The sequence below is a fragment of the Oncorhynchus tshawytscha genome, linkage group LG16 (genome assembly GCF_018296145.1).
Source record: "Oncorhynchus tshawytscha isolate Ot180627B linkage group LG16, Otsh_v2.0, whole genome shotgun sequence".
Taxonomy (NCBI): domain Eukaryota; kingdom Metazoa; phylum Chordata; class Actinopteri; order Salmoniformes; family Salmonidae; genus Oncorhynchus; species Oncorhynchus tshawytscha.
The window spans coordinates 15,244,057-15,256,354 of NC_056444.1; the positions used below are offsets into that span (position 1 = coordinate 15,244,057).

General features: G+C 41.7%; 1 protein-coding gene across 1 annotated transcript; it reads right to left on the reverse strand.

The window, feature by feature from the left end:
• Positions 1-4,076: 4,076 nt before the first annotated feature.
• ly86 (lymphocyte antigen 86) lies at positions 4,077-11,477 on the reverse strand. The gene is made up of 5 exons (XM_042298595.1): positions 11,287-11,477; positions 9,666-9,755; positions 8,939-9,067; positions 5,312-5,363; positions 4,077-5,190 (listed from the first exon to the last, which is right to left on the reverse strand). Exons 1-4 carry the CDS (start codon positions 11,318-11,320, stop codon positions 5,341-5,343), a joined length of 276 nt encoding a protein of 91 aa, XP_042154529.1. The 5' UTR covers positions 11,321-11,477; the 3' UTR covers positions 4,077-5,190; positions 5,312-5,340.
• Between the last annotated feature and the right edge of the window lie 821 nt (positions 11,478-12,298).

Sequence of the window (12,298 nt, forward strand, 5' to 3'; positions counted from 1 at the left end):
CCGGCGCAGGATACCCTGGACCAAAACTGCGTACCGGCGACCAGACCCGCCGAGCAGGCACCATACGCCCTGGCTCGATGCCCGCACTCACATGACACTCTCGGGGGGCTGCCCTATAGCGCACCAGGCTATGGGCACGTACTGGCGACACCGTGCGCTTTACCGCATAACACGGTGCCTGACCAGCGCTGCTTATAATAAGCACAAGGAGTGAGCTCAGGTCTGCTACCTGGTTTAGCCCCACACCTCGTCTGCCTCTGCCCCCCCAAAATGTTTTTGGGGCTGCCTCTCGTACCTGTCGCGCTGCTGTGCTGGCTTCGCCAACCTCATTCTCCTGTAACCTTCCTCGCACTGCTCCATCAGATCCCAGGCGGGCTCCGGCACTCTCCCTGGGTCGTCCGCCCACCTGTCTATCACCTCCCAAGTTGTGTAGTCCTGTGATACTGGCCGCTGTTGTTGCTGCTGCTGTCGTCGCTGTCTTTTACCACGCCGCTTGGTCCTTGGTTGGTGGGTGATTCTGTCACGGTCATCCTCCTCTTCATCTGAAGAGGAGAGGCGAGAAGGATCGGAGGACCAAAATGCGGCGTGATATGTGTTCATCATGAATTTTAATAAAGAAAACACTGAACACTGAAACACTATACAAAACCAGTAAACAAAATAACAACCGTGAAGCTAATGCGAGCTGCGCTGAAACAAGCCATCAACATAGACAATCACCCACACACAAATAGTGCAACCCAGGCTACCTAAGTATGATTCTCAATCAGAGACAACTAATGACACCTGCCTCTGATTGAGAACCATACTAGGCCGAAACATAGAAATACCCAAATCATAGAAAAAACAAACATAGACTGCCCACCCAACTCACGCCCTGACCATACTAAATAAATACAAAACAAAGGAAATAAAGGTCAGAACGTGACACATAAGCATTTCACTGCACCTGCGATAACATCTGCAAAGCTGTGAACACGACCAATAAACTTTGATTTGATTTGATCCATGAATAGAAGTATTCTAATATCATCTAACCAACCAGGAACTAGGTGACAATGTCATTTTTATGTTTCTTGTCAGCTTGGTCTCTACTGGTTGAAGAGGTTTACAGTCCTTTGTTGACCCCAAATCACCACAATATCCTGTTGAAGACCCTGTCACTTGGGCTGTGTTCATTGGGCACCAAACGTATGTAAACAGAGTGAAACAGGGAGGGACTACCTAGACTTGTCTCTCTTCACTCTTTTCTCTCTTCTCTTGGAGGACCTGAGCCCTAGGACCATGCCTCAAGACAACCTGTCCTGATGGCTCCTTGCTGTCCCCATTCCACCTGCTGTCCCCAGTCCACCCCAGTCCACCTGCTGCTGCTCCAGTTTCAACTGTTCTGCCTGCGGCTATGGAATCCTGACCTGTTCACCGGACATGCCACCTTGTCCCGGGCCCTGCTGTTTTTGATGCTCTCTCTCTACCGCACCTGTTTGTCTCTAACTCTGAATTATCGGCTATGAAAAGCCAACTGACATTTACTCCTGAGGTGCTGACCTGTTGCACCTTCTACAACCAAGGTTATTATTATTATTATTATTTGACCCTGCTGGTCATCTATGAATGTTTGAACATCTTGGCCATGTACTGTTATAATCTTCACCTGGCACAGCCAGAATAGTTTTTCCTAGTCACTACATCTGCTTTGCTTGCTGTTTGGGGTTTTAGGCTGGGTTTCTGTATAGCACTTTGTGACATTGGCTGATGTAAAAAGGGCTTTATAAATTCATTTGATTGATTGACTTGTCCAATAAGAAACACAAATTTTGCTTTTCATTTCTGTTTTCAAATGTTTTCCGTTGCATATCCTAATGACCACAACTCTGGATAAATATGAAACCTGTGTTACCTATGCTGACACTGTCCTGATATTAAGGGGAAAAACACTGACAAAGATGTTTCCAAGTTTGAATGGATAATAGAAGGGGTGCAACTTTGGTTTTAGAAGTGGGGGGGACATAATATATTATTATATATATATATTTTTTTATCCAGTCGGATAAACACTCCAAACAGCCTACCCGACCACTTGGAGGCGTCCACATGGTCCTAAAGCACACAGTTTCCTTGTTTCCTATCACATTCCAAAGATAAAACTGAGGGGGGGACAAAAATGCGATTTCAGAATTTTGGGGAAGACATGTCCACCCCTTGTCTCCAGTGAAAGTTGCGCCCCTGGATAGTAGGATAAAAGAGTGAGGAGAGGGGAGGAAGAGAGAGAGAGAGGGGCAATGTAAGCATATGTTTCCCATGCTAATAAAGTCCCTTAAATTGAATTGAGAGAGAGAGAGAGAGAGAGAGAGAGTAGGTGGTAACATGAAGCCTCCTTCAACCCTGTCAAAGGATCCAAATTGTTTGGAGTGCTCAAGTGCTTTGAGACCTGACCTGTACTGCAGTGTGGCTGTCTGTCCTACTAAAGGCTTTGCCCAGAGGCCATCACACAGTCTGTGATGAAACAACCTTGGGATTTGTCACAACAGTAGCAGTAGAACCGCAGTTAATCATTGACCTGTTGCTAGTCCCAGTGTTGGTGTGTCGTTGTGTGAGGTTATTGCTGCATTTGTGTGGATCATGAGTCACTAAAATGGCGGGTAAATGAGGCTGGGCTGGGGCATAGAGATAGATAGAAGACTCTAGTGCCCAAAAGGGTAGTGCCATTGAGGACCAGCTGTTGGAACCGGTTCAGGGAACAGAACAGAAAAATAACCTACTTTTTAGAGGAATGGAAACAGAAACGCGAACAAAAGTGATCTCTAGTGTTCAAGGAACAGAACAGTTATTTTAAAATCTTGAGAACCGGTTAATAACAATCTTTTAAGTTCAGAGCAATGTTTTCAGTCCCACAAAAAAAATCCCATCAAAGCGCCTATGCAAAGCACTCACTCTGTCACTCAGAATTTTTTTCTTCCAGTGCCTGCCAGCTTTTTCTAGGCTAGTCAAGGATACTATTAGCAATCATGTTTCACATTGGATTTATTAACTACAAAAAGGTAAGACATGTTTTGAATTCTGGTGCCGCTGCACACACGAGCTTGTTATTAGCTCTGGTCCAGGGTGTTGAGCCAAAGTTCAGACATTCAATGTTCCTCCATATTAGCCACTCCTCCGTAGATAACTAGACAATTATATACTATGCAATTCAGTGAAGTAGGAATGATAGGCCTGCTACTAATAACCTAAAAACTTCAATCCAAGCCTCCTCCATATCTACCCCTGTCTCTCGCTCTCTCCCCACCCGCAAAATTTGAGTCGCAACGCACACCCTACACTTGTCCATCCATCAAGCACGTAAACAATTAGCTAGCCCGGTGTGGTGATACTGATGGTTTGTTGAGGACTATCACCATTTTGAAGTAGTCAACTGGGTGGGACTTCCTATGGCTTAAGGAAGGATCACATAATTCTATCCAGGTTGTCAAGAGGATTCAACCAATGAATTATACTCATGAGCAAACCTTTCATATCTGCAGGTGGCAGTAAATCACAGAGCTTGGCTTTATACCTGTTCAAACAAAACACGCCAGGGGGCAGTATGCATGTTTACCAACTCATAGAAGTTGTAGAAAAAGACAATGGACTACTTCAAAATGTAGATGGCTTCAGTGGAGCTCCACATGCTCTAACGCAGGGTTTCCCAAATAGATTGTGAAAACCTACTCGAACGGATGCCATAATGGGACAGATAGAATGTTGTGTCCTTTAACTGTCTGTATGGGCTGGGGTGAGACAGTCCAACATTGTGCAGAGCTGTATTGATGGTTGCTATGATTTCACACCTGTTATTGAGGATGCTTTCCAGTTGCCACCTTTCAGACAAACACGAGAGCCACACAAAGTTCCTCAGAAGCGGGCACCAGTGTATTCACAATTAATTTTCAATCAGAACAAGCAAATTCTTTCCAAACGGGTTACCTTATTCAGACTGAGGTGTTTATATGAGGGTATTTTATTCAGAATGAGCTCTTGTGACTTTTATTTTATGTTTTTTTTCAGTGACTCCTAGCACTGAAACACAGACTCCTTTCTCTGATAATGACCCAAGCCATCTTCTGCTTAGAAAGTCCACACAGTGAGTGAAGCATTTGACAAAGAGAAAAGGAGTCTACAAAGACAATAAAAAGTTGAATACATGGAAACAATAATATTGTATTGCTTATAACAATGTATCCAAATTCACACGTACAATCACCAAAAGCAACAATGTATCAACATCCAGCTAAAATAGCATCACTGTCCAATTCGACCACAGAGCACCTTTATTGATAAATAACACAGTGACATTGATGTAACAGGATACAGTAATGGGTTCACAAATTATGTCAACAATAAAACCAACAAGGAACTTCTCACGTTTGGCATGGAGAATTATCTGTGTACTGTCTCACACTGAAAAGAGTGGGCCCTCTAGTGGACCAGACTGGAAACTGCTGATGTATGCCTACTCAGTCAGAGGACATGTTTGCTTTTGAAGTGTTTAGTTTAAGTAAGAGTTTAATTTTGGAATCATCAGTAGTCAGAAGAACGTTAAGAAACCTAATTTGTTTGTTGAAATATGTAGCAAGGGAATCAGAGAACCTGCAGAGCAAATAAGAAATAACTTATTTACAAGAATGTATACTTGAACAAACTGTATTTAGACTGACATTATTCACTTTCACAAAACATGGGTTTCTAATTAATGTTATTTGAATTATGATGCAGGTCAGTTTCATTCAAATGGTTTCGTTTTGTACGTGGTTTCGTTTTGTACATGGGCCAGTTTCCCAGACACAGATTAAGCGTAGTTTTAGACTAAGAAGAAGCATGTTTAAGAGAGATTCTTCATTCAAAGTAGTTTTAAATCTAATACTAGGCTTAATCTGTGTCCAAAAATTCTATATGTTTATAGAATGACAAATCTAAAGTATTGCAAACACAGCTAATATCTCAGTACATTGTTCGTTATTTCCGTAGCATTCACCACACTATCCTAAAACTATTGACCAAATATGGCCAAAATGATTTATTATTCTCCTCTCATCCCTTATGTAATCTAATTCATATTAAACCTTTGTCTCCCCTATCTTTTATGAAAGTGACATTGAAGCAGGCAATGTGGTAACCATATTGGTTCACCAAAACAACATGCACATCCTGTTGACCCTGGAGAGGAGAGCAGAGGAAGAATAAATGCATAATATAAAATTCACAAGAATGAGTCCAAATATACACTTCACAATATCGGATGCAATCAATATCAAATAACAATTGCACACAAGTTTACCAGTGGTAAATTGTCCAGATTCTTCAACTTCACCGGTTTTTCATAATAAATTCTGCAAATAAACACACACTGAAATGTAAAGTTTAAGAAACACACCCAAGAGAACCAAAATGGTATATTAGTCATCAATCTATTCAATGTATCATTCATTTTTGTACACCATTGTGCTAGAGTGCACCCTGCTAATGCATTCTGTTAATGCGTCCCGTCTATCAATGCTGTCCATGTTTTCAACAGTATAACTTACATTTTAGCATAAGGCCTAAATGCCCTCAAACAAATGTGTATATGGATCAACAAAACATAACCTACACATACAGTCCCTTCAGAAAGTCCCTTCACACCTCTTGACTTTTTCCACCTTTTGTTGTGTTACAGCCTACATTTTAAGTGGATTAAATGCAGGTGTTTTTGTCACTGGCTTACACACAATACCCCATAATGTAAAAGTGGAATTATGTTTTTGAGCCAATCAGTGGTGTTGTGACAAGTTAGGGGTGGTATACAGAAGACAGCACTATTTGGTAGAAGACCAAGTCCATATTGTGAAAAGAACAGGTTAAATAAGCGAAGGCAAACAACATGAAGGTCAGTCAATGAGGAAAAATTGCAGGAACTTTGAACGTTTCTTCAAGTGCAGTTGCAAAAACTATCAAGAGCAATGATGAAACTGGCTCTCATGAGGACAGTCACAGGAAAGGAAAACCCAAAGTTACCTCTGCTGCAGAAGATAATTCATGAGAGTTAACTGCACCTCAGATTGCAGCCTAAATAAGATGCTTCACTAGGTTCAAGTAACAGACACATCTCAACATCAACTGTTCAGAGGAGACTGCATGAATTAGGCTTTTGTGGTCAAATTGCTGCAAAGAAACCATTACTAAAGGAGACCAATAAGAAGAGACTTGCTTGGGTCAAGAAACACAAGCAATTGACATTAGACCAGTGGACATCTGTTCATTTTTTCCCCCAACCGCCGTGTCTTTATAAGACCATAGGTGAACGGATGATCTCGGCATGTGTGGTTCCCACCGTGAAGCATGGAGGAGGAGGTGTGAAGGTGTTGGGATGCTTTGCTGATGATACTGTTGGTGATTTATTTAGAATTCAAGGCACACTTAACCAGCATGGCTACCACAGCATCTCATCTGGTTTTGGATGAGTTGGACCACAGAGTGAAGGAAAAGCAGCCAACAAGTGCTCAGTATATGTGGGAACCCCTTCAAGACTGTTGGTACAGCATTCCAGGTGAAGCTGGTTGAGAGAATGCTAAGCGTGTGCAAAGCTGTCATCAAGGTAAAGGGTGGCTATTTTGATGAATATAAAATCTAAAATCTATTTTGATTTGTTTAACACTTATTTGCTTACTACATGATTCCATATGTGTTATTTCACCGTTGTGATGTCTTCATTGTCTTTGTGATTGTCTTTGTCCCTTGTGATGTCTTCACTATTAATGTAGAAAATAGTAAAAATAAAGAAAACCCCTTGAATGAGTAGCTGTGTCCAAACTTTTGACTGGTACTGTATCTGTAAGGTCCCTCAGTCGAGCAATTAATTTAAAACACAGATTCAACCACAAAGACCAGAGATGTTTTCCAATGCCTCGCAAAGAAGGGCACCTATTGGTAGATGGATAAAAAGCAGACATTGAATATCCTGTTGAGCATGGTAAAGTTATTAATTACACTTGAGGGAGTATCAATATACCCAGCCACGACAAAAATACAGGCGTCCTTCCTAACTCAGTTGGTGGAGAGGAAGGAAACCGCTCAAGGATTTCACCATAAGGCCAATGGTGACTTTTAAACATTAACAGAGTTTAATGGCTGTGATAGTAGAAAACTGAGGATGGATCAACAATATCGTAGTAGACAGCCTACAGGGAGGAGGTGAGGGCCCTCGGAGTGTGGTGTCAGGAAAATAACCTCACACTCAACGTCAACAAAACAAAGGAGTTGATCGTGGACTTCAGAAAACAGCAGAGGGAGCACCCCCCTATCCACATCAACGGGACAGTAGTGGAGAGGGTAGTAAGTTTTAAGTTCCTCGGCGTACACATCACGGACAAACTGAATTGGTCCACCCACACAGACAGCGTGGTGAAGAAGAAGCTGTAGCGCCTCTTCAACCTCAGGAGGCTGAAGAAATTCGGCTTGTCACCAAAAGCACTCACAAACTTTTACAGATGCACAATCGAGAGCATCCTGTCGGGCTGTATCACCACCTGGTATGGCAACTGCTCTGCCCATAACCGTAAGGCTCTCCAGAGGGTAGTGCGGCCTGCACAACGCATCACCGGGGGCAAACTACCTGCCCTCCAGGACACCTACACCACCTGATGTCACAGGAAGGCCATAAAGGTCATCAAGGACAACAACCACTCGAGCCACTGCCTGTTCACCCCGCTATCATCCAGAAGGTGAGGTCAGTACAGGTGCATCAAAGCAGGGACCGAGAGACTGAAAAACAGCTTCTATCTCAAGGTCATCTGACTGTTAAACAGCCATCACTAACATTGAGTGGCTACTGCCAACATACGGACTCAACTCCAGCCACTTTAACAATGGAAAAATTGATGGAAAAATGTATCTCTAGCCACTTTAAACAATGCCACTTTATATAATGTTTACATACCCTACATTACTCATCTCATATGTATATACTGTACTCGATACCATCTACTGCATCTTGATGTAATACATGTATCACTAGCCACTTTAAACAATGCCACTTTTATATGTTTACATACCCTACATTACTCATCTCATATGTATATACTGTACTCGATACCATCTACTGCATCTTGCCTATGCCGTTCTGTACCATCACTCATTCATATATTTTTTATGTACATATTCTTCATTCCTTTACACTTGTGTGTATAAGGTAGTTGTTGTGAAATTGTTAGGTTAGATTACTCGTTGGTTATTACTGCATTGTCGGAACTAGAAGCACAAGCATTTCGCTACACTCACATTAACATCTGCTAACCATGTGTATGTGACAAATACAATTTGATTTGATTTGATACTAACCTAAATGACAGAGTGAAAAGAAGGAAGCCTGTACAGAATACAAATATTCCAAAACATGCATCCTGTTTGAAACAAGGCACTAAAGCAATACTGCAACAAATGCAGCAAAGCAATTAATGTTTTGTCCTGATTAGAAAGTGTCATGTTTGGGGCAAATCCAACAACACAAGAAAATCTGGAATAAGTCAAGGGGTATGAATACTTTCTGAAGGCACTGTCCTGAAGGCACTGTCCTGAAGGCACTGTCCTGAAGGCACTGTCCTGAAGGCACTGTCCTGAAGGCACTGTCCTGAAGGCACTGTCCTCTACTCTGTATTACGGTGTGCATTTAATGCAAGAGAAAGACTTAAGATGTTATTATTAGGGTGAGTTTCTTGACATGGGGCTTAATTCAATCAAACCCGCATTTCTGTATTTACACCATAGTTTTTTCCCCCATTGTCAAATAAACTCACAGACTGGGCTATATAAAAACCTACAACTACAGTACTACCATACAGTGAAGTTTGTAAACAAAGTGAGCATAGCTATGGTAGTTACTGGGTATGATTGAGTTCCAGCCCTGATCTGCTATTAGTACCACACATACCTCCTTTCTTCCAGGAGCAGAAGGAGAAGCGGGGGAAATCGGGCAGGCACAGGGGCTCGTCATGGGATGACGGAGCCACCACTCCTGTGAGCACATTAGTAGACAGGTATAGCTCCTCAATAGACTGCCCTGTGGGAGAGGGATACACAGAGAGGGCAAACACTCACTTCCTGCTGGGGAAAAATTGTGTGACTCAACCTAGTTTTAATTTAGGATCATTGTAGCTTTCACATAGCATCAATGTAGCAGGTGGGGTGAATTTGCCAAAAGTAAATAATTTACCTTGATTTCTGCCTTAAATCAACAATAGGATTTCAAGGCTTATTGGCTTATTCAGAGTGTTCATGCTGACAATGCAATTACATACCATTTACCAACCTAAATTGAATGATGATGATCTGGCGTCTTTTCCCAATGGGTGGATGCAGTTGAATTGATTTATTTCCTACAGTATTCTTCAGGGCAATATGTTTGAAAACATACACTTATACTCAGGCGGTAAGCACATGTTGATGATGTGGAGTGTTTCAACCTCATCTTTTACAGTGAGAGAGGGAATTATGATGTCAGTTCTATTCATTCAATCTCTACATTTCATATTGATGTGTACCATTAAGTTAGGGTCAATCTTATGGTCGGCGTAAGGGAGCTATAACACCAGTGGCTTTGTTAGGAAGGGAAGTGCAAACAGTTAACAAAGGGAAGGCCAAAGAAATATTGAACTCACGAAGCAGAAGTGACACTCTCAAATTGCCCTTGTAGGATGGTGGCATGGGAAGGCATGTGTTAACAATGATGCCAATGTCCTGTAAAGGGTCTGGAAAAAACAAACAGAAACATTAAAGCAACTTAAGACATTATTAAAAACTTTCTTATGAGAAGAAGAAATACCGTGCCTTCAGAAAGTATTCTCACCCCTAGACTTAATTTAAAAAAAAAATGTGTTTCAAAGTGGGATTCAAATTAATTGAATTGTCATTTTTTGTCAGCAATCTACACAAAATAGTCTAACTTCAAAGTGGAAGAAAAGTTCTAACATTTGTAAGGCACTCCCTCTAGGTGCTAGAGGCGTCACTACAGACCCTGGTTCGACCCTGGTTCGATTCCAGGCTGTATCACAACATAAGGTGGTGCACAATTGGCCCAGCATTGTTAGGGTTTGGCAGGGGTAGGCCGTCATTGTAAATGAGAATTTGTTCTTAACTGACTTGCCTAGTTAAATAAAAGTTTATTTTTAAATGTTGTCAAAACTGTGACTTCACCACTGTCTTCTTGGTAAGCAACTAAATTTGGTCTTGTGTTTTAGGTTATTGTCTTGCTGAAAGATGAATTAATCTTCCAGCGTTTGGTGGAAAGCAGACTGAATCAGGTATTCCTCTAGGACTTTGCCTGTGCTTAGCTCCATTCCATTTATTTTTTGTCCTGAAAAAAAAAAAACAGTCCTTAATTATTACAACCATGCCCATAACATGAAGCAGCCTATGCTTGAAAATAATGAGAGTAGGTGTAAGTAATGTGTTGTATTGGATTTTCCCCAAACATAACACTTTGTATTCAGGAAAAAACAAAGTGTTTTTGCAGTATTACTTTAGTACCTTGTTGCAAACATGATGCATGTTTTGGAATATTTTTATTCTGTAAAGACTTCCTTCTTTTCACTCTGTTAATTAGTTTAGTATTGTGGAGTGACTACAATGTTGTTGATCCATCCTCAGTTTTCTCCCATCACAGCCTTTAAACTGTGCAACCATACAGAGTGAGTCCCTGCAACTTATTATGTGACTTGTTAAGCACATTTTCACTCCTGAACATATTTAGGCTTGCCTTTACAAAGGGGTTGAATAATTATTGACTCAAGACATTTCAGCTTTTCATTTTTAATTAATTTGTAAAAAAAAAAAAAGAAAGAATAATAATAATCTAAAAACATCATTCCACTTTAACATTATGGGGTATTGTGTGTAGGCCACAAAAGAAAACCCCTTACAATTTGAAATGCAGGATGTAACACAACAAAATGTGGAAAAAGTCAAGGGGTGTGAATAGTTTCTGAAGACACTGTAGCCCCACTGGGGTAGTGCTATAGCCCTACTCAGCGTCAAGGAATCCAAACGTGCTGTTCAATAATACCTTCTTGGTAGGCAGTAGTCGCTAACATTAACTCACTTTTTGCCTCATTACTGTCATGTTTGCTTCCTTGCCACTGGGCACAAACTGGTTGACTCAGTGTTGTTTCCAACGTGGAGTAGATGTTGAATTGACATCTGTGCCCAGTGTTTTTGTACTGTCGTATTATCACATAGTGAGTTGCTTTGCAAATGAAAAGGAATATTTTCTTTAAAACTCACCACAGCTGTGATAGAATATCTGCAGTTTGTCCATGTTGCAAATAGTGTGGACAGGTCATTGGACCTCCTGAACTAACCCCCACTGGGGTCAGTAGGCCAGCAGGATAGCTAGAACCAAGAGCAGAGCTTGGTGAGGCATAGTTCCTTCCATACACTCTTTGGATCTTGTCAGGACTTAAGACCAGGCTCTCACTGGGTGACTGATCTTTGCTCTCCGCACAGCAAGAGGAGGTAACCAGCATGACAGACTTCCCCAATTTCAGTGTGTGTGTGTGTGTGTGTGTGTGTGTGTGTGTGTGTGTGTGTGTGTGTGTGTGTGTGTGTGTGTGTGTGTGTGTGTGTGTGTGTGTGTGTGTGTGTGTGTGTGTGTGTGTGTGTGTGTGTGTGTGTGTGAGAGAGAAAGATAATGAGTGTGAGACACAGACACACAGACAGAGAGAGAGAGAGAGAGAGACTGTTTATTATCTACTTCACTTGCTTTGGCAATGTTAACATATGTTTCCCATGTGAATAAAGCCCTTACATTGAAATTGAATTGAGAGGGAGAGAGAGAGAGAGACAGAGACAGAGAGAGAGAGAGAGAGAGAGAGAGAGAGAGAGAGAGAGAGAGAGCCCCCCTCTTCAACATATATATCAACGAATTGCTGAGGGCACTAGAACAGTCTGCAGCACCCGGCCTCACCCTACTAGAATCTGAAGTCAAATGTCGACTGTTTGCTGATGATCTGGTGTTTCTGTCCCCAACCAAGGAGGGCCAACAGCAGCACCTAGATCTTCTGCACAGATTCTGTCAGACCTGGGCCCTGACAGTAAATCTCAGTAAGACAAAAATAATGGTGTTCAAAAAAAGGTCCAGTTCCCAGGACCACGAATACAAATTCCATCTAGACACTGTTGCGGTTCATACCTCGGCCTAAACATCAGCGCCACAGGTAACTTCCACAAAGCTGTGAATGATCTGAGAGACAAGGCAAGAAAGGCCTTCTATGCCATCAAAAGGAACGAAAAATTC

What these genes read in the sequence shown, in the direction of transcription:
- ly86 (XM_042298595.1), bottom strand. Translation starts at nt 11,320, where the DNA reads ATGGACAAACTGCAGATATTCTATCACAGCTGTG. An exon ending in GAGAGTGTCACTTCTGCTTC is followed by an intron (nt 9,068 to 9,665) that starts GTGAGTTCAATA and finishes CCTCTCCCACAG; the next exon opens with GGCAGTCTATTGAGGAGCTA. An exon ending in CTGCTCCTGGAAGAAAGGAG is followed by an intron (nt 5,364 to 8,938) that starts GTATGTGTGGTA and finishes GTTTATTTGCAG; the next exon opens with AATTTATTATGAAAAACCGG.